Below are 17,997 nucleotides of genomic sequence, written 5' to 3' on the forward strand. Positions count from 1 at the left end.
AATAATTTAAAGTGATTTACAAGAAGAATTAAAACAACTTATTTTCTTTTTAGAAAAGAAAATATATAGATTAAGAATAAGTAGAAAAAAAAGATCCATCCATTCTCTTTTGCTCCTTTGCAGTTAAACAACAAACAACAAACTGATCTGGATGATTTTACTTCAGAAATATTTTAAAGATTGCTAAAAGATTTTAAAAACTTGACTGTGGTATGGGTGATGAAATTATGCTAATTCAAAAGGATTAGGACATAGTTTTATCCCCAAAATAAACCAAATAGTGCTGAAAATGTTGATAACCTGTGAGTTTTGGATTGAGTTATTTCCTTAACTATGAATTTTAAAAAAAACAGTCTGTCAGATAAATCTCTAGGTTAAAGAAAAACTGCTAATAGTAACTGTTAGTGTAGTTAGTCAAATGACCAGTAGTCGGTGCTATCACCGTCAAGTCAATATTTATTGACCGCCACTTGTAGGCGAAGAAGATAATGATACCCCTGCTGCTTCTGTTGTTCAGCTAGCGGTAATAGACACGGCATCAGTGACATTAAGAATGTAACACTATCATTTTATATTTTTAATCACTAAAAAAAAAGCTTTAATTGGTGTGTTAATTGTTGTTTTTTGGAGGGCGCATGCGCGCGGCTTATCGCTTCAGTGAGCCAGCGCATCCTCACATTTAACGCTAGCATCTCCCTCTAGCACAGCCTGTCAGTACAAGTCAGTTAAAGGAAACATGGATTTGGTCAAAAACAGAACTTTGCACCCACATCTCCGCGACGACGAGGCTCTGGTGGTGGAAAACGCCATCCGGCTGGCCATAGACTCTGTGATAAACGTTTTGTACGGCGTAAACAGCTCCAAGAATTACGAGTATGAGCGGATGGTGGCCGACAGGGACAAAGAGATCCAGCGCCTGGAGTGCAGACTGACAGAGATGGAGCACGAACTGCAGGTGCTGCGCCGGCAGGGATGCACTTGCGGGCTGTTCAAGAACGAGCACAGCCTCGGCAGGTCCCGGAGCTCCGGTGACCGGCAGAAGGGAGATCAGAGCGACTTTGATCCGGGATGCGTTGACACCGAGCTGACAGCGGAGCAGCAGGACTGTGAGACGAGTTTATCGTGTAAGTAAACACGAGCGTCACTTCTGGCTTTGCAGGTTTAGGCTGGTGACAAATTACAGCCTGTCAGCTGTTGCCTTGAGTCATCCCTTTGTTAGACCCACTACAGGCCACTAGTTCACAAGAAGATGAGAGTAATGTCTTTGACAATTCATAATTGCCTGTAAAGTCCTCGGGATCATTGACCCCGAAACGCTTCCAATCCCGACTGTCTGATTGGGATTTGAACCGAGAGAGGTTTTGTTGGAATTGCTCCATGAAGGAAAGTAGATGAGAATATTAAAATGAAGAAAAAGAAAACTGATCTTCCCAAAGGCCAATGGCCATGTCCTTTTACCCCTGCACTTCATTTGTCAGGGCAGGCTAGAAAAGAGCAGCTAGTGCATGCTGTGCAGATAAATCAATTTAAAAAATGTATCTACTCGACTCATTGCCACCCACCACCTTATTACAGAACATTTCTATAATTTCCTCTAAGATTTTGTCTGCTGTTGGGGACAGGAGTCTGTGACCTCTATGTCAAGCACCGGTTATGCAATCTATATGAGACTTGCTGTAATGTCAAGGGGCCATCCTGGGCTTTCTATTCATGCCATATTCATGGGGGTTAGATTTGCAGTCCATACTTGGGGTGGATGTAATTCTGGAGGTAGAGCAGGCAGTGTTACTGCTGTTAAGAGAGGGGGTGGAGGAAGGCTAGACATTATAGCAGGAAGGAAAAAGCTCAGAGGAAGATGTATGAGCTTCTGACCCCCTCTCCATTATATGGAAAATTGTTTAATGTAGGGCTCTGAAGTTTTTAGGCCCATATGATAACTAGAAGGGGAAACTAGAACCTTTCCAGTGGAATTCATACACACCCAGTCCCACACACACAAGCTAGTTTGAGTTCTTCCTTTTTGCTGTTGATTTATATAATTAATATCTAGAATAGAATTCAACTTTATTTATATACTAAAAGTGCACTAAATCCTATGTCTCCTGTCTTTATCAATTCACTTCCAGCCATACTGAAGTTGGGCAGATATTATTTTATTTATTTATTTTTAGCATGAAACCGAAAAACAGGGCAATGCTAGCCACGGCCACCAACCAGGTTTTAGAAGAAAAAAAACAGAGCCCACAGACCACAGGGAGGTGCTCATTTCTGAAGGTAGCATTAATACCATACTGAAAATGGGTTGAAATTGTTTTTAATATGACACCTGAAAAAACTACCAGCGGCCACAACTACCAAACAAGTGGTTATAAACGGAAACTAGGCAACCGGGTTTGAGAAAAGGAAAAAACAAAAAATCAGAGCACACAAACAAGTGGGAGGTGCTCATCAATAAGACTGCCATGGAAAGATGATTCCCTTCACAGGCTGGTGTCCTCTCTGACAATTTCAGAGCCCTAGCTTACACATTTTGCCCTTTTCAGGCTCCTCAAAGGCATGTCCTCCTCTCAGCTCTCATCTTCTCGCTCTCATGTCTGGTCCTCCTCCACCTCATCTCCTGAAGTATTATTCCACTTCACAGTTTTGAGTAAAACCATTTCTCACTGAGCCCTGAGATTTTTTTTAAATATATATAGAACATGAAAATCCATTGTAGTGAGTAATGATTTACGAATATCAGAAACTTGAGTGATTTTCTATAGAAGTCTTTTGGAGTATATCAGGGAAAAGGTGCCTGTTATTGTCATTTCAAGCTCTTGTTTTTAATGCTAAACTCTACTCACACTGAGTTGCATGTTTCATAATTTACATGAATCCATAGTTGTGTTATAAGCCCCCCAGTTCATCTTCTGTGTAAAAGAAGCTGTTGTAGCTCCTCCCTCTTTAAGGAGTACTGCCTTTTGATTGGTTGCATCTAGAAAACACAGTGTTTGAACGACTTGAGTACATGTGACTGTGGATATTATGGAAATATAACACACAAAATAAGCCTTTGTTTGTTTCCTTTCTTTACAGTGGGTTTTTTCACAAGACCCCCCTCACACGTTTCCTCCCACAGCCAGGAGTCAGCTCTTCCATCTTCCCCCAGCAGAATGGTCCTGGAGCACAGCTGCACCTCCCGCTCCTCCGAGGTTTCGGGTGTAACAGAGTCAGCCAGAAATATGCCGACATCTCCCAGCAGCCTCGTGGTCAAACAAGAGCCATGTGACGTCGACACGGTCTTAATCAAGTGGGAGATGAATGAACATCAGCAGAGCACGGGCAGTCCGTGTCAGGACAAAGAGAGTCTCAGTGTAAAAAGTAATGCACTCTGCATTTAATTTATTCACATTAATATTCTCAGCACTGGAAAAGCAAATCCTCTACTTCTCTTTGTTTTGCTGTTTGCACAAATGAGAAATATTATATAAATATAGGGCATTTTTTCCACCCGGTCCTGTCACATGGTGCCGTTGGGGGAAAATGACTCGTCTGTTTTAACAATGCTAAACTCGTCAGTATCACTGTTTTCTAACTGACCCATCAAACACTGAAGATCTAACATGGAAGTCTGGTTTTGGAATCTAGCAACAGAGAAGCTTGAAAATAAATACAGCCAAAGGAAAAAACACTGTAATTAAATACAGTCATAGTAAATATAATATCAACATTGGAGTGGTACGACTAAAAATATGTTCATCTCTAATGATCCATGTAGAAAAAATGGAGACCGGAGAAGGAAGGACGTTCAGGGAGAAACCACAGGCAGACCCGGGCGGAGCTGCAATGACTGAGGCAGAGCACATGAGGTGAGTTATATCAGAGAAACTAATGAGCTGATAATCCAGCGACGCCTCAGAGGGGATGCTAATACAGAAACATAATAATTATTTACTCGGGGACTTGATGATTTGTTGTATTTTTCTCTATAGTGTTGAAACCAAAGTGCTTGTTTTTGTCTAACTAGCAGTCAAAATGCAAAAGATTCAGTTGAATAAAAGAAAGAAAAGCAGCAGATTATTGATTCATCGTCACTGTGGGAGTGCAGACTGAAGTTCTCTACAACAGCAGCGTGCAGCCACCTTTAAACTCATCTGTTACTGAAAGTAACGCTGTCAAGGCTGTAAAGGTGGTTGTGAGAGTTGGGCACCTGTGATGCAATTGATTATAATTTAGTATCCTCTCATTTTGTTGAACTTATGAACTCATCATTATTATTATTCCACGTTTCTTATATCTGTTTCAAATGAACATCTCTGTAAGGATTTACTGGAGACAACCTTTTACTTCTTTATTAGGCTTTTATTGCGATACTTCCAGGAACGTGTTATGCAACCTCTGACCAACTTTATTTGAAGAGATATGGTGCATTAGATCATCTGTGGACCCTCTGACGACAACTTAAATGTTATTCTACCACAACAGAGAACAAATGAGTAAGAGAGCGAGAACTGGGGGAATATAGGGCAACCTCAGCAGTGCAGGAACTTAACACATACAGTGTGTTTCCTGTTTCAAAACGGGACTTAGTGGGATGATTACGCATGTAAGCACAGTTTCTCTGCGGGCTATGAGTCTGTGTTACCCTACTTAACCGAAGTCCGTGCCTCGTATCTTTTTTCTTTTTTTGGCTTTCAATTTTAAAAAATGTTTAAAGGTAATTCCTTGAGACACTGATACAGGACTACAGCTTGGAGGCTAACCAAGTAAACACAGAGCACAAGAATTCCCAGGGTGTTTTTCAGTTGATTAATTTATAATATCTATTAGTTTAGAAGAGTCTAACAGAAATAATTTTGGTGTAAAATCTTTTACCTCCTCAGGAACAAGAAGAAGAGCGTGCCAATGTCGGACCTGCCAGAGGAAGCTCAGAGACTGAAGAGGGCAGCCTGGAGAGCAGCTTCCAGACGATATTATGCTCGAAAGATAGCTCGCCAGCAGGCAAACCCATCACGATCCAGCCCCTTCCCCCACATCGCAAACTCTCAGTATTCACAGCCCAGCTCTTTTGTGGATAAGAGGAGGAGGACACTGATATCGGAGCTACCTGAAGAGTCTCAGACGCTGCAAAGGGAAGCTTGGAGAGCCGCATCCAGGAGGTACTACGCTAGAAAAATCGCTCGGCACCAGACGGAGACGACACAGTACAGAAACCTGCTGGAGAACATAAACCCATCTGGAGACACGCAGGGACCCAACAGGGAAGGACCTCACATGAACACTGGAGGAATAATGTGCAGCTGATAGACAGCAGTTTTACATTTTAGATGTTTCTGTTCAGCAGATTGGAGGGTCCCTTTTACCGCGGTGTGAAGAATAATGAAATCTGACTGTTTGTGTTTTGGTGGCTTTGAATTAATGATGGGAATTGTCTCAGGTCTGAATAACATGAACCTGGTGTTTCAAATGAGTCAGCTGTGCATTTCCTCAGTTCATGACCTCTTGATGATGTGTTAGGCAGCAGGATTCATCAGAATCCTAGTACTAGCAACATCGAACCTTCACATATCACACATTTCAAAAATATATCAAACAAAGAAATATTGGAAGAAATTGTCTTGATGTTCTTTAAAAATTATAAATTAATCCGGCTCCTGTCATCCTTCTGCATCCAGGAATTTTTGGTGGAGTCATGCAGTCTCAGACTGTTATTGAAGTTAACCTTCATGAGATCAACTCTACATTCTGATCTGTCTCCCTTCATGTCAGCAATATTTGCATGTACGAAACTCTTACTGGAAAAGAGCCTGAATAAATGTATCATGACTGAGGCAATATGCATAAATCCATGGCACTAACTAACATGGCAGAACAGCGCCCCTGGAGTGTAACATCTGTAACTACAGTGTGAGTGCATCAATTGTGGCTACAATTTTAGCTCAACATCTTTGATTTCAGTGTCGGGTAAAGAATTATTAGTTCAGACAATGCTGGTAAACTTTAAAGTGTATTTTTGGACTTTGTCAAATATTAAAAACACGATTACAAAAACTGTTCCTCCCCTTTTCCCGTTGAAATGAACTCTCAGCAGTTTCTGGGTTACACTTCAGTATTTGAAGCAGGCAAACAGGGTGAACACAGAAATGTTACATTTCTCATTTTGCAGTAAATGTGTACAATAAAACAAAGTGACAACGTTTCCATTTGTTTGTATTTATTTATTCTAGAATATTAAACACATCCGCAAACAATATCTGTCTGGAGTCCCAAAGTTTACAGCACACAGAGCTGCAGTAAAGCAGCTTGTTTAATCTAGAACATAAGAATGGTGACACTGTGCATGAATATATTTCGGTGTTCTGTAGTCGAGCCTCTGCCCCGGGGCTTCAATATTGTGGCTTTCAACGTGTCAACAAGGCGCTCCTCCTGCCCCCCAGCTAACAAAAACCAAAACAAGGTCTTGCAACAGAGGTTTGTCACCGCGGAGCGTAAATATTACGCACAGCTGATCTTGCACAAATGCGGTTACTAGAGTATAGTATATGGCTGCGTGTATTCATCACACAGTCTGAAATGTGAGCCGATTGACAGCTGCGGTGGCAACTGTTCACTGAGGACAGGCGTGCGTCCGGCTGCAGTTCCGCCTGCAGCTGCGGTGCTGAATAAAGGCTGTACTGGCTCACAGACGCGCTACTGTACGACCAGCACGCCCTGAGCGTCGATGCGGACCGTTTTCCCAGCAGATAACTGAAAGCTTTGTCGTTTCTAGTGAACAGTCGGCTTTTATCTCTATTTTTCCCACTTCACAGCGCGGGGAGGACAGGGATTCTCTTGTGTTGCTGCTGCCTGAGGCTGGATGTCTCAGTGAGGGGATGCGGGGTCTCTAACCCACTCGCGGCTTGCTCAGGTCTGGACATGCTGGGAGGTAAACGCCCATCATAACTGTGGCTGTGTGCTGCTCTAAAAAGCGACGCAAGGAACAGTCGGGTTAAATGAGGAACAAGTCTGTGCTTTAACGCTGTGTCGTGCTGGTCGCTGGCAGCAGGATTTGCATGAGGTTTATTTCGGGGGAAACAGCTTCAACCGTCGGCGCAGCAGGCTGATCCTCACACCAAAGAATTCACCGGATTTGGCTGCACGTTTTTTGTGCCTAAGGTTTCCATTTATTCTTATTTAAGGCCGCATGAAGGACCAAATCATAACTATACACGATTACTTTGGCGCACTGAATGGGAGCGCCTATAGCTCAGGCTTTTTGTCTGCTAGATAGCCCTTGTTGGTCAGACAGCTCATCTAAATTTAAAAACATGTTCTACGGTGCTGTTAGTAATAACAAATGTATTTTTCAATAAATTATGTATTTAAATAAGTTAGATTAAAAAAATATTGTCGACAGTGCCATTGCGCATTTCGGACCATCTTTCTAAATGCCCTTCACTTTTTTAGTAGACTTTAAATTGGACATTTTTAAAATGCAACTTTTAATTTGTATGTACATTTGGCAAATGTTGGTTATATTTAGGATTATATTTACCTTTTACGCTGGATACAATTTTCTTTTATACTCCTGTTGCCTCTTGAGAGCTCCCTGAGCATTTGGATACACCTGTGCACTTTTGGAGATGTCCATTTGGATTCGCGGCTCACTTTTGGTTTTGTTGGATTTTATTCACGTGAAAATAGTTTTCTTCGGATTCTTTTGATCTAGTCCATAAGAAAAGGGTCCGTTTTACCAATTAATCCCACCAATGGAGTCTGTGTAGCCTCTCAGAGATGCTCCATGACTTGGCAAACGCACGAAAAGCAGCAGCAAGTTCCTAAGAGTTCAGTTGCGCACTCACGGACAATCCCTCTTCAGTATTAACTGTATGACTACTGAATGGACCAAAATAAGTTGAAACCATAGGGGTAGAACAGTATATTTCTGAGGAGGGGGCTTTACCTTTTAATGCCATTTTTTAAATTATTTTTTAATGGGATATTGGAGGTCATGTTTATTTAGGGCCCAAATGGCCATTTTTAGATTTGGGGGACTTTCTGGGCTTTTTAGAAATGATTTTGTCAAATTTGTTCACCCCTACATGAGCTACAGACATGGAAGTGTCCTTTTTGCAGGGATTGCTGGGAAGAAGAAGGAGGCTGTCGAGGTTGGGACTTTGGAGAGGAAGGTATAGTTAGAGCCATTGTCTGAAAGGTAAGCAATCCTCTGTTCTGATGTGGCCAATGGTGCCTAATGTTGGCTGGAAGGCAAGTAGAGCCTCTATAGTTATTATTTAGACAGAGAAATTTAGGTTTTAAGATGTATTTTGGTGTTTTTACTGTATAATAGATCAGGGAGGGTCAGGGCATTATGGTGTGCAGTAACAAGGAAATATGGAGGGACTGCTAGGGGGAGCCAGAGCTGGGGCAAGAAGGCAGTGTGCCGGGCCTGTGCTGTTAGGAGAGGATGTTATTCTTGTAGAACTACTTACAAACACGGACGAGAACTCCGGATGGCCCTTCATTGTTGTATGTTTCTTATCAAAGTAGTTGTTTGGCTGTGTTGGCCATCAAGGGAGCACTTCCCCAGAGGAAAGCCCCACACAGGCTGAGCTCTGTGAAGGGAAAGTATCCTGTCATTTAACACGAATAAGTAGCACAAAAATAATCAGAATAAGCATTGAAAATGTAAGTGGCGTACATTAGGAATAATATTATTGGAGTTTATTGTGTAAATTTGTGCTAGCCTAGCATTGGTGACGTTATAGAAAACATTCAAGATGGCCTCTCCTCTGCTTGGAAACAGGTGAGAGCCGTTTGACATTTCCTGATTACGTCACAGAGCTGCTTTGGTTACAAGGTGTCGCCAAATGTTTCTTTAAAAGTAAAAATAAATAAATAAATACAATTATTATAATTGTTCCTTTGCTGGTTTCTGCTCAGACGCACATTAATGCAGAAGCTGAGTCACAACTACTGAATCACAGCTTTCTGTCAGCTCCTGAGAAGTGTGCAGCCTGCTGGCTGTAAGGGCCACGCTGCCACTCAGCACTGATTGGTTAACCCTTTCAGAAGGCTTTAACCTCAGGAGCTTTAGCTTCTCCACTTTGTTCACATTTAATTAGGAGTTTTATTAATTGTCCTAAACTTATATACTTAAATATGATTGAGTTTCTTCTTCAAATTACTACGAATATCTTAGAATGATGGAGACCACTTGCTAAGAAAAGGTCAAAGGTCAATATAAGATTAATTTCATTAACACAAAGGGTTAATTTAATGCCGCTAATAGAAGCACAGCAGTCGTGCTCTTTAATTGGTGCACAATTCACTGAGTTTGTTATTAATACAGCTCAGATTATACAAATGACTTCACATCAGAAACTGATCAGGAGGGCTAGCTCTGTGGTCGGCATGAAGCTGGACACTCTGGTGACAGTGGCAGAGAAAAGGACACTAAAAAAGCTGATGGACATTATGAACAATGCTGGGCATCCTCTGCACACGGCCATAAACAATCAGAAGAGTCTGTTCAGTGACAGGTTGCTTCTCCCCAAGACAAGAACTAACAGACTTAAATAATCAAAGCTTTAAAACTGCAGTTAACCCTTTCATTACCTTCATTGCTTCGCGTAGCTTGTTGTATTATGTTGTGAAATGGGGCATCTTCTCCTCCAGATCACCTTCTGTGAAATTAAGGACACAGGTTGGAGACACAATACGACATCAGTGCAAATTTAGGAGGATTTAATTGCCATCAGATACCAAAAATGAAGCAGAATAGGCCTTTTATCAACGTCATGGTAGGAAAACAGAAAGTGGAGGGACATTTACTGACAGAAAAAATGTATTTCAGCCAAAAAATGAAAAAAACTAACCACTTAAAAATTGTAAATTCCTGAAAAAATGACATTTAAGAAAGTCTTATGAAGCTCTAAAATCATTCAACGTGATTTTCTAAGTGCAGGTTTCACAAGTACTTAGATTAATCAATCGTTTCCTGTTATTTTTGTTGATTACAAGCATTTAAACTGAACATTTAAAGTTATCCTAAAGCTAAAGGGTTAAAAGTGAGCGTCAGTGCTTTTAGTCCACAGTGGTGGTGCTGAAATCAGGATGGTTGCTATGGGTGGTGTTTTTATTGTGGGCATATTACCGCCCCCCCCTGGTGGTCACGGGGATTTACAAAGACCGTGCAGTGAGTGTGGGGCCTGTTTCCACTCGCTCAGGCTTCTGGTCACCACAGCGCCGCTGATGTGATTAGCTATATTAGTTTGAGACGCCACGGCACCCAACAGGTCTTTTCTGACAATTGCAGGAAAATGAGAGGGCTGAGAGTGCAGTCTTTGTAGAAAACACCCACATATAGTTCTGTTAATAACAACTGGACGTCATCAGCTCTTCACAGCAGTCAGTTTAAACTTTAAACTTCCACAATCTTCCTCTGAACTGAAGACTGAAAGCACTTCCAGAGAAGCTGCTGTTACACAATGAACGGGTTTGTCAGCTCAGTCGGCCGTGCCATGTTTGTTTTTGTTCCTGTACTGTGGCTAAAGAGCGTCTCTGTCCCGCCCTGAAGCTACTCCGGCTGTCTCGGTGCGCGTCCTGTTTGCTTCTGAGGAGCTATCTGCTCGGGCCATAGAAACACAGAGAGAGCAGCCTGGTGCTGAATGCAGCTGAAAGAGAGAGAAGCTGTTAACTCCTTCACTGCTGAAAACTGTAGCCAGCGAGGGACAAAAATCTGTTTACTTCCTGGTTCAGAATCAGTGACATGAGACGTCTTTGTTGGATCCAAGCGTGCTGTCTGAATCTGTCTCTCTGTCTTTTGTTTCAGGAATCATCTTCATCAGGACCAGCATCCATATTTTCATTGTTCCAGTGTGAACTTGAAGAAAGGAAATTTGATGTAAGCTTCAGCAGCACCTTTGTGTCACTGTCGACACACAGCATTCCTCTGTGACGTTGGAAACTCTGTGAAACTGCCATGAAATGCTTATTTTCTGTGGCTGTCACAGCACAGCGAGCGGCAGCTGTAAATAAATGCTGCTGTTACATCTGCTTTTCTATCAAACAGCTGAGACGTTAGACTTCTGCTACACCCAATTTGCCTGGTGAATCACAGCCAGGGGACATTTATTATTATTATTATTATTATTATTATTATTATTATTATTATGAATGAAGGATCCACACTAGGCTTCTATGACATAAATTATATTTCACTGCATTCTTTTGCACTTTAGCATCACTTAAATGTGTTTATACAGCATTATATTTAATTAGTGTACTACAAATTGTTGACAGGTCAACCAGCATAATATCACCAACCATGATCGGGACATTTGGTCTTTGCCTCACTGAAACAATAAGCTTTTTTCTTTATTAATATATTCATTAAATTTTACATGAATGCCATATATGGGAGCCTAAATATGTTTGTTTTATTAAAAGTAAAACTACTTAAAAAAATCCATCATAGTGGATATCAGTGAGAGCAGATATCCCTGCTCCACTCAGGTATGCAGCTTTGGTGATAACCACACAAGCACCACCCACTGGCTGTTGGTTTTGGTTGGGGACATAGCCGGTTAGACTGACTGTGAACTGAGGGAGCTACTCAAGATGAACACGAACCCTTTAGAACTGTGGATCATGCAAAGCTGCTCTGGTACAGGCTAAGGATAAGACTGAAGTTGGAAATGAGCAGAATAATGAAAACATAATTCCTTATGTTTGCCTTTTTTTGCATGTTCACCTTTTAGATCCATGGCTCTCTGACTCATAGCCAGAAACTTGTGCTAATAAAACAAGCACATTATGTCGATAACTTCCTCTCATGTCAGTCATATTGTAGTCAGTCTCATTATCAAGTGACACAAAGCCCACTGCAAACCAGGGTCACTGGCCCTGAGAGGTTTGAAATCCTCTTCTTTAGCTAACTCAACAAAATAGATGGTGTTTTCTTATCTTTGTTTAAGAAAAATATTGAATGTACCAACTACAGATCAGGGAAATCTAAAGCACAAGAGTATATTTATGTCACAGTAAATTCAAAGACTGTAATAATCCAACTCTGAGGTCAAACATGTAATCTAATCTCTAACTGTCACAGATCACGTCCCACTTCTTGACTCTGACCTCAGCACCTGCACCTCAGCCATGATGGATGAGGAGATCATCGAGGAGAAGGCCAAGCTGAAGCAGGGTCTGGTCAAAGTGCTTCAGTGTGTGGCCACCATCTCTTCAGCTGCTGCTGTAGTTAACCCCATCTTTGGTGTTGCCGGTTCCCTGATCCGGGTGGTGCTGCACCACATCGATGATGAAGACATTCGTACTCTGAAGCGCGAGTTTGCGTCAGTCAACCGAGGGCTGGACCAGCTCTCCCAGCTGAACCGCAGCACGCTTGTGCAGATCAAGAAGGAAACGCTGGACGGCCAGTACAATCAGGTTGAAGAGAACCTGAAGCACCAGTTCAGAAAGTTCATGGAGATGGTGGAGGCGCGGCCGCAGCACCGCGAGCGCAAGAAAGACGACTTTGAGGAGAGTTACGCCAACGATCTGGGTGACCAGAACCTGCACACGCTGTACGACGGCGTGGTGGGGAAACGCAAGCTGTTCAGTAGACCCATCCTGGAGGTCTACTTGAAATACTCCCAAGGCGATCGCCAGACAATGGAGCGACTGTGCACGCGCCTCACCTACCTGTTCTGCATCGGGCTCATCGCCCTCATGGGGTACGCGGCCGTCATCGGAGACGACGAGGAGGGCCTGAGCGAGGAGTGGGCTGAGAAGATGGAGCACGTACAGGAGAAAATGCAGGAAGCTCTTAGCAGGTGCAAGTGAAGAACCGTGAAGAGTCGTCGTCTCTGCTTCATCAGTGCTTTTCTTCAGTTTTCGGACTCGCCGGTCCACATTCCTTCTTTCATTTTCTCTCCCAATGACAACGTCTCCCTTCACTGCTTTAAAAGCCTGGTGATTGCTGCACATGTGAGCTGTGTGTGAGACGTGAGCATGGCCCGTTTCCTGCTGCTTTGACATCGACTGGCTGATTCTTCAACTTAAAAAAAATGTTACTGCAGTGGTTTCAGCTCATGGCAAGAAAAGATATGTTAATCATCCATGGGTTCAGTATGCTGCGCTAAAGAAATTGCACACACATAATTATACAAAAAACATTAAAAAGTACATTTTTTTTCGTTCCAGGGCATCAAATACTCCCGTTCTCAGTTGCTCACACAAGGTGTGCAGGACTTTGCCAGATAGAAGACTTTAGTTCATGTCCTTCATTGGACATTTTTGCTTGCTGATTAATTTGCACTTGGCTTAGTTTAAGCAGAGTCCCTGTGGTTATTTATCTGGGACCAGTCTAACCTGATTTAAAAAAAAAACACAAAACACTTTTAAAAAGTTTAACAACTTGACGCCAAAATAAGAAAAAGCTTTAAAAAGCTTTCCCTCCATTGAAGTTGCACATATGTCTCTGAAATTTCTGTTCAGGATTCTTTGAGCACCACAATCTTAGTTTGGTATCAAATACAGCCCCCTACCCAGTGTGTTTAAATGTGACACTAAAGTGTCCTTTACAAGTATCTGCATGTGACGTGTTGACAGTGAGTGCGCCGCCTTGTTATAGCTTTAACCAGTGCTCGTTCACATCTGCTCTGTCTCTGGGAGAGTCTGGTGGCTTTACGGGAAAATGAACAGAAGCATTTGAAACCTTTGGAATGAGAGCTGACTGTCAATGCATCAGCTCCATATTTAAACGTAATCTATTGCAGAGCTTCCCACAGCTTTACATGCAGTCTATTCCAGCCAAATGCAGTTTGTGAAAATATATTACACTACAAGAAAATCAGTGTGACGGCAGGAGAAACCAGCCTTCAGATGAAAGAGTTCAACTAGAACTAGAGACAAGCATCTCAAAGCCTCATATCTATGAATCTAATAACCGACTACTGTGATATAATCCTTTATTGAATATAATCAATCGTGTCATCTTAAGCAAATTATCAAAATCTGTGCCACAAATGTGTTTTACTTGTTCTTACGTTAAATTTATTTTACACTAAAGTGATGCTGCTGTGCTGAGTTCTTTATTTTCTTTCCTAAGTGCAGAAAATATTTGAAACATTAAGACACTACAGATTTTTCATGCAGCACTACAGCTGCCAATAACGAGCACTTCACTGGAGCAAGAAGCACTGAATATGTCATTATTTACCATTTATGAGGTCAAATTAAGCAATGGCTGCAGTTCAGTTTCCCCAACCTGTAATACACACCTGTGGTATTTGAGTTTCTAACAGAGCTCTCGTTCTGTGCAGCTGTGCCACTCTTTTCTATTTAATGTGCACTACAGCTTTTTAGCGATGCAGGAAATGCACCAAGTATGTAAGGAGATATCAGAGGGTTTCTTTGGTGGGAGGTTTTTAACATCTGTTGAGCCGTCGTTTTCTTTAAGGCCATCCTGAGCAACTATGTATCATTTTTAGCGTTTTGTGTCCTTTCCTGTCTGAACAACAATGCCTGAATGTCCCGTTTTTTTTGTATTTTTTATTAAGGGGTTTGTTTTAATGCAGTCTTCATGTTTTGAACAATTTCTCTTATTTTTCTAGAAAACTGGTGATGCCAAGAGTATCAGATGGTTGGTGGGTTTACTGCATTAGAACACAACGTCAGTTGTCACAGTGTTTGTTGGAAAAGTTATCCAGTAACACCTCAGTTAAAATTATTTTTTTAGTATATATATATATATATATATAGCCATACTTTTCTCCTACTTTTTAAACACACAGACTCTGTTACAGACTGGTTTATGGTTCTGTTGCAGTGTGCCGCCATCTTGTTACAACACTATATGCTACGTAAATATAGTTAAAATTCTGTTGATATTTTGGGAGATCATATGGCCCTCTTTTTGGTATGCCCTGTATGTGAACATGTTGCCTTTTTAGTTCTGCAAATTTGATGCCTGATTGTATATGCACCATAAATAAACAATCAATAATACTGACTTGGCATATTGAATTATTTAACAGCATTAAGAATCAATCGGTGTGTTTGTGATTAAGAAAAAGTCTATTTTCTTATGTTAAAAAGCTCCTGCCACTATGAAAGTGTGCATGTATTCGCACATACAGGTGACCAGACTTCCCTTTATTTGTGGGACGCATCATGTTTTTGTTAAAGCTCATCTGTTATCCTACATTTTGATTTGATCTAACAGTCTCTTTTCTGAGTTAACACTGCTGTGAAAAAAGCAGGTATGACTGACACGATCAGGTTAATCTGTCGCCCTCTACAGCCAAAGGGAGAAGATTACAGGTCGCCGCAGTGTCACAGGTTTTACAGTTTACAGCAGAACATGATGGAAACTGTCAGTGCGCCCCAGGGCGGCTGTGGCTACACTGTAGCTTGCCATCACCAGTGTGTGAATGTGTGTGTGAATGGGTGGATGATTGTGTATAGTGTAAAGCGCTTTGGGCTCCTTAGGACCAAGTAAAGCGCTATACAAATACAGACCATTTCTGGACTAGAAACCTACTTATAACTGAATTAACCTATTTTCTGATATTCGTGGATGGAACAGCAGATTTGCTGTATAAGATGCTCCTCTTTGTGCTGATTATATTTACTTGGAAGGTTGGCAAAGTTAGTCTTTTTGAGTCTCTGTTAGATGTAAATGGCCTGTAAATGGCCTGTATTTATATAGCGCTTTACTAGTCCCTAAGGACCCCAAAGCGCTTTACATATCCAGTCATCCACCCATTCACACACACATTCACACACTGGTGATGGCAAGCTACATTGTAGCCACAGCCACCCTGGGGCGCACTGACAGAGGCGAGGCTGCCGGACACTGGCGCCACCGGGCCCTCTGACCACCACCAGTAGGCAACGGGTGAAGTGTCTTGCCCAAGGACACAACGACCGAGACTGTCCAAGCCGGGGCTCGAACCGGCAACCTTCCGATTGCAAGGCAAACTCCCAACTCTTGAGCCACGATCGCCCACAAGATGTAGGAGGACTTAGCTGGCCTGCACAGAGCCCTGACCTTTTACCCAGTACTAGTCATCAGTACCGGATGTGATTTACTTTCTACAACAAGGTTCTGCAATCTGATGGAAAGCACTTCCAAAGTAGAAAAGGTTTGGAATTTATTTCAAGAATTTTTTTTCAGCAGATTTGGGACGATTTTAGTTATTTATTTATTTCTTTTACTTTTTTGTAGTCTAAAAATGCTGAACGAGCCAAAGAACTGGTTTAGATGTGTAATAAATGTGGCATTTAAAATGTATAAACTAAGAAAATGTGTTGTGGGAACACAAATGTAATAAATTGAATGCCATAAAAAGAATGTTTTTGGTCCCAAAAATTAGATTTTAGATATATTGTTAAAGATATACAAAGATGTAACTCATTGCTCAGTTACATTAAGGTGTGTAGTGCACAAAACTAAATAAAAAAGATCAAAACTGAAAATAAAACGCTCTTTAGTAATGTATCTGTGACATGAATTATTGTTTTGTTCCAGTTTCTTCTTTTTTTCTTCATTTTAGTGAATATTTTACTCTTTAATAATGCTGACATTTTTTTTTAAATGTATTTAACATTTTTTGAGTTTTTGTTATTTTGTCCAAATACATAAAGTCAAAACCATCCATCAGTCATCATCATCTCCTTACACAACGTGTAAATTTCCCCGAAAACAAGTTATACCTCGTTTAATTTTAGCTATGAATAAGAACTTTGTTATTACGGTTCCTCTGTGCAGCAGGCGTAAGCTGAAGTGCAGTTTACTCATTTGTACGCAAGAGGGCGTTAGTACTTCACTTGTGTCATCATTACACCTGTTTTCTCGGCGCTCCTTCAGGGTCCACGGAGTCATATCTGTGTATCAAAGCTGTCAGCCTAATAAAAGCTGTTTCCATTTTTCGAGGCCAAATAACTCTGCTGGAAAACCCGAAATTAATTTACAAACTAGTGAAAAAAAATCGCTTCAGGTGAGGTAAGCAGGGCGCATCGCCGAGCTTAAGTCCCTCTGGTATGGCCCTCATGCATTATTATCCAGATGAACAGGTTTGACTCACAGCTCAGTGTTGGGGGATCAAAACAGGAAAATGCGCATTACGGGCATTTGCAGTGCGGATTACTGAGACACAAAGATTTTGAGGCGCTTACCTGCGCTGCAGATTAATGAGTGCTTGTGAACCACCGACGCACATCCTCCGTCATGTGATGGAGCTTTTTCTTCTCCCCTCTTCGTGATACGAGGTCCTTTCGAAGAATCTAAAGAAAATTTGTATTATTTGAAAACTGTAAGAGCTCTCCGTCACATAGCGAGTATGAATCCGTACATATGATGTTTTAGCCTCGGCGCTCAGGGCGCGTCGTGTGCGCACTGAAAAGGCGGGGGTGTGAGGTTTAATTTAATCTCAGCCTCATGAGAATGATGAAAAATGACAACATATGGTCTTTAGTTTATAAGAGATGTTTCACGGATGTATATAAATTTATGGCAAATCTGAACAGAAAATGATGACATAGTGATGCGCAGTAGTTCTAAAAATATACAGTGGGTAGTTGTCAGATTCCCCTCCCTGATTATTTAAAATATCCTTTACCGTGATGACATTTTCACAGCAGTATCAAAGCTCTTAAAGGCTCTGAGCATTGGGGTTTCTAAACCTGCAGAAGGTCAAATAAATGCGTTAATGATCCGAAAACGCGGTTGAGGTGAAAAGGAAAATCAGTGCATCGTATTCAGACGCTAAAGAGACAAAAGACAACAGTTTTTCGATCGTCTTACCTCAACTTCTGGATCATTTTCACAGCGGCTGAGGCATAAAATGGTGAAATATCTGCGACAAGTGTGCACGAACGCTGCCCCAGAACAAGAAGAAGAAGAAGAAACGCCCACTAGAAAAGCAGTTTGATTAATTTCCATTCTGTTGAAGAAGTTAAACCTTCCAGTCATTGTGACCTGACTGAAAAGAAAATGGACCCACCACACATTTCACCCTGCGCAGTTTTGCGCTT

General features: G+C 41.5%; 2 protein-coding genes and 1 long non-coding RNA gene across 3 annotated transcripts; 2 read left to right on the forward strand and 1 right to left on the reverse strand.

The window, feature by feature from the left end:
* The first annotated feature begins 468 nt into the window (after positions 1–468).
* LOC113031687 (uncharacterized) lies at positions 469–6,178 on the forward strand. The gene is made up of 4 exons (XM_026183985.2): positions 469–1,124; positions 3,076–3,360; positions 3,758–3,848; positions 4,863–6,178. The coding sequence occupies exons 1-4, from the start codon at positions 737–739 to the stop codon at positions 5,281–5,283; spliced, it is 1,185 nt and encodes a 394-aa protein (XP_026039770.1). The 5' UTR covers positions 469–736; the 3' UTR covers positions 5,284–6,178.
* LOC113031690 (uncharacterized) lies at positions 6,177–17,980 on the reverse strand. Its single transcript, XR_003273765.2, has 4 exons — positions 17,768–17,980; positions 17,140–17,247; positions 9,577–9,644; positions 6,177–8,573 (listed from the first exon to the last, which is right to left on the reverse strand). It is a non-coding gene; the product is annotated as an uncharacterized LOC113031690 (long non-coding RNA).
* rpz (rapunzel) lies at positions 8,119–14,967 on the forward strand. Its single transcript, XM_026183988.2, has 3 exons — positions 8,119–8,173; positions 10,793–10,864; positions 12,071–14,967. Exon 3 carries the CDS (start codon positions 12,118–12,120, stop codon positions 12,799–12,801), a length of 684 nt encoding a protein of 227 aa, XP_026039773.1. The 5' UTR covers positions 8,119–8,173; positions 10,793–10,864; positions 12,071–12,117; the 3' UTR covers positions 12,802–14,967.
* Positions 17,981–17,997: the final 17 nt, after the last annotated feature.

Source organism: Astatotilapia calliptera, chromosome 11 (assembly GCF_964374335.1).
Source record: "Astatotilapia calliptera chromosome 11, fAstCal68.1, whole genome shotgun sequence".
In the NCBI taxonomy this organism is placed as follows: Eukaryota; Metazoa; Chordata; class Actinopteri; order Cichliformes; family Cichlidae; genus Astatotilapia; species Astatotilapia calliptera.

Coding starts and splice junctions, on each gene's coding strand:
- LOC113031687 (XM_026183985.2), top strand. CDS start 737: ATGGATTTGGTCAAAAACAGAACTTTGCACCCACATCTCCGCGACGAC. Junction 1,125..3,075: donor CTGTGAGACGAGTTTATCGT/GTAAGTAAACAC, acceptor CTTTCTTTACAG/TGGGTTTTTTCACAAGACCC. Junction 3,849..4,862: donor ACTGAGGCAGAGCACATGAG/GTGAGTTATATC, acceptor TTACCTCCTCAG/GAACAAGAAGAAGAGCGTGC.
- rpz (XM_026183988.2), top strand. CDS start 12,118: ATGATGGATGAGGAGATCATCGAGGAGAAGGCCAAGCTGAAGCAGGGT.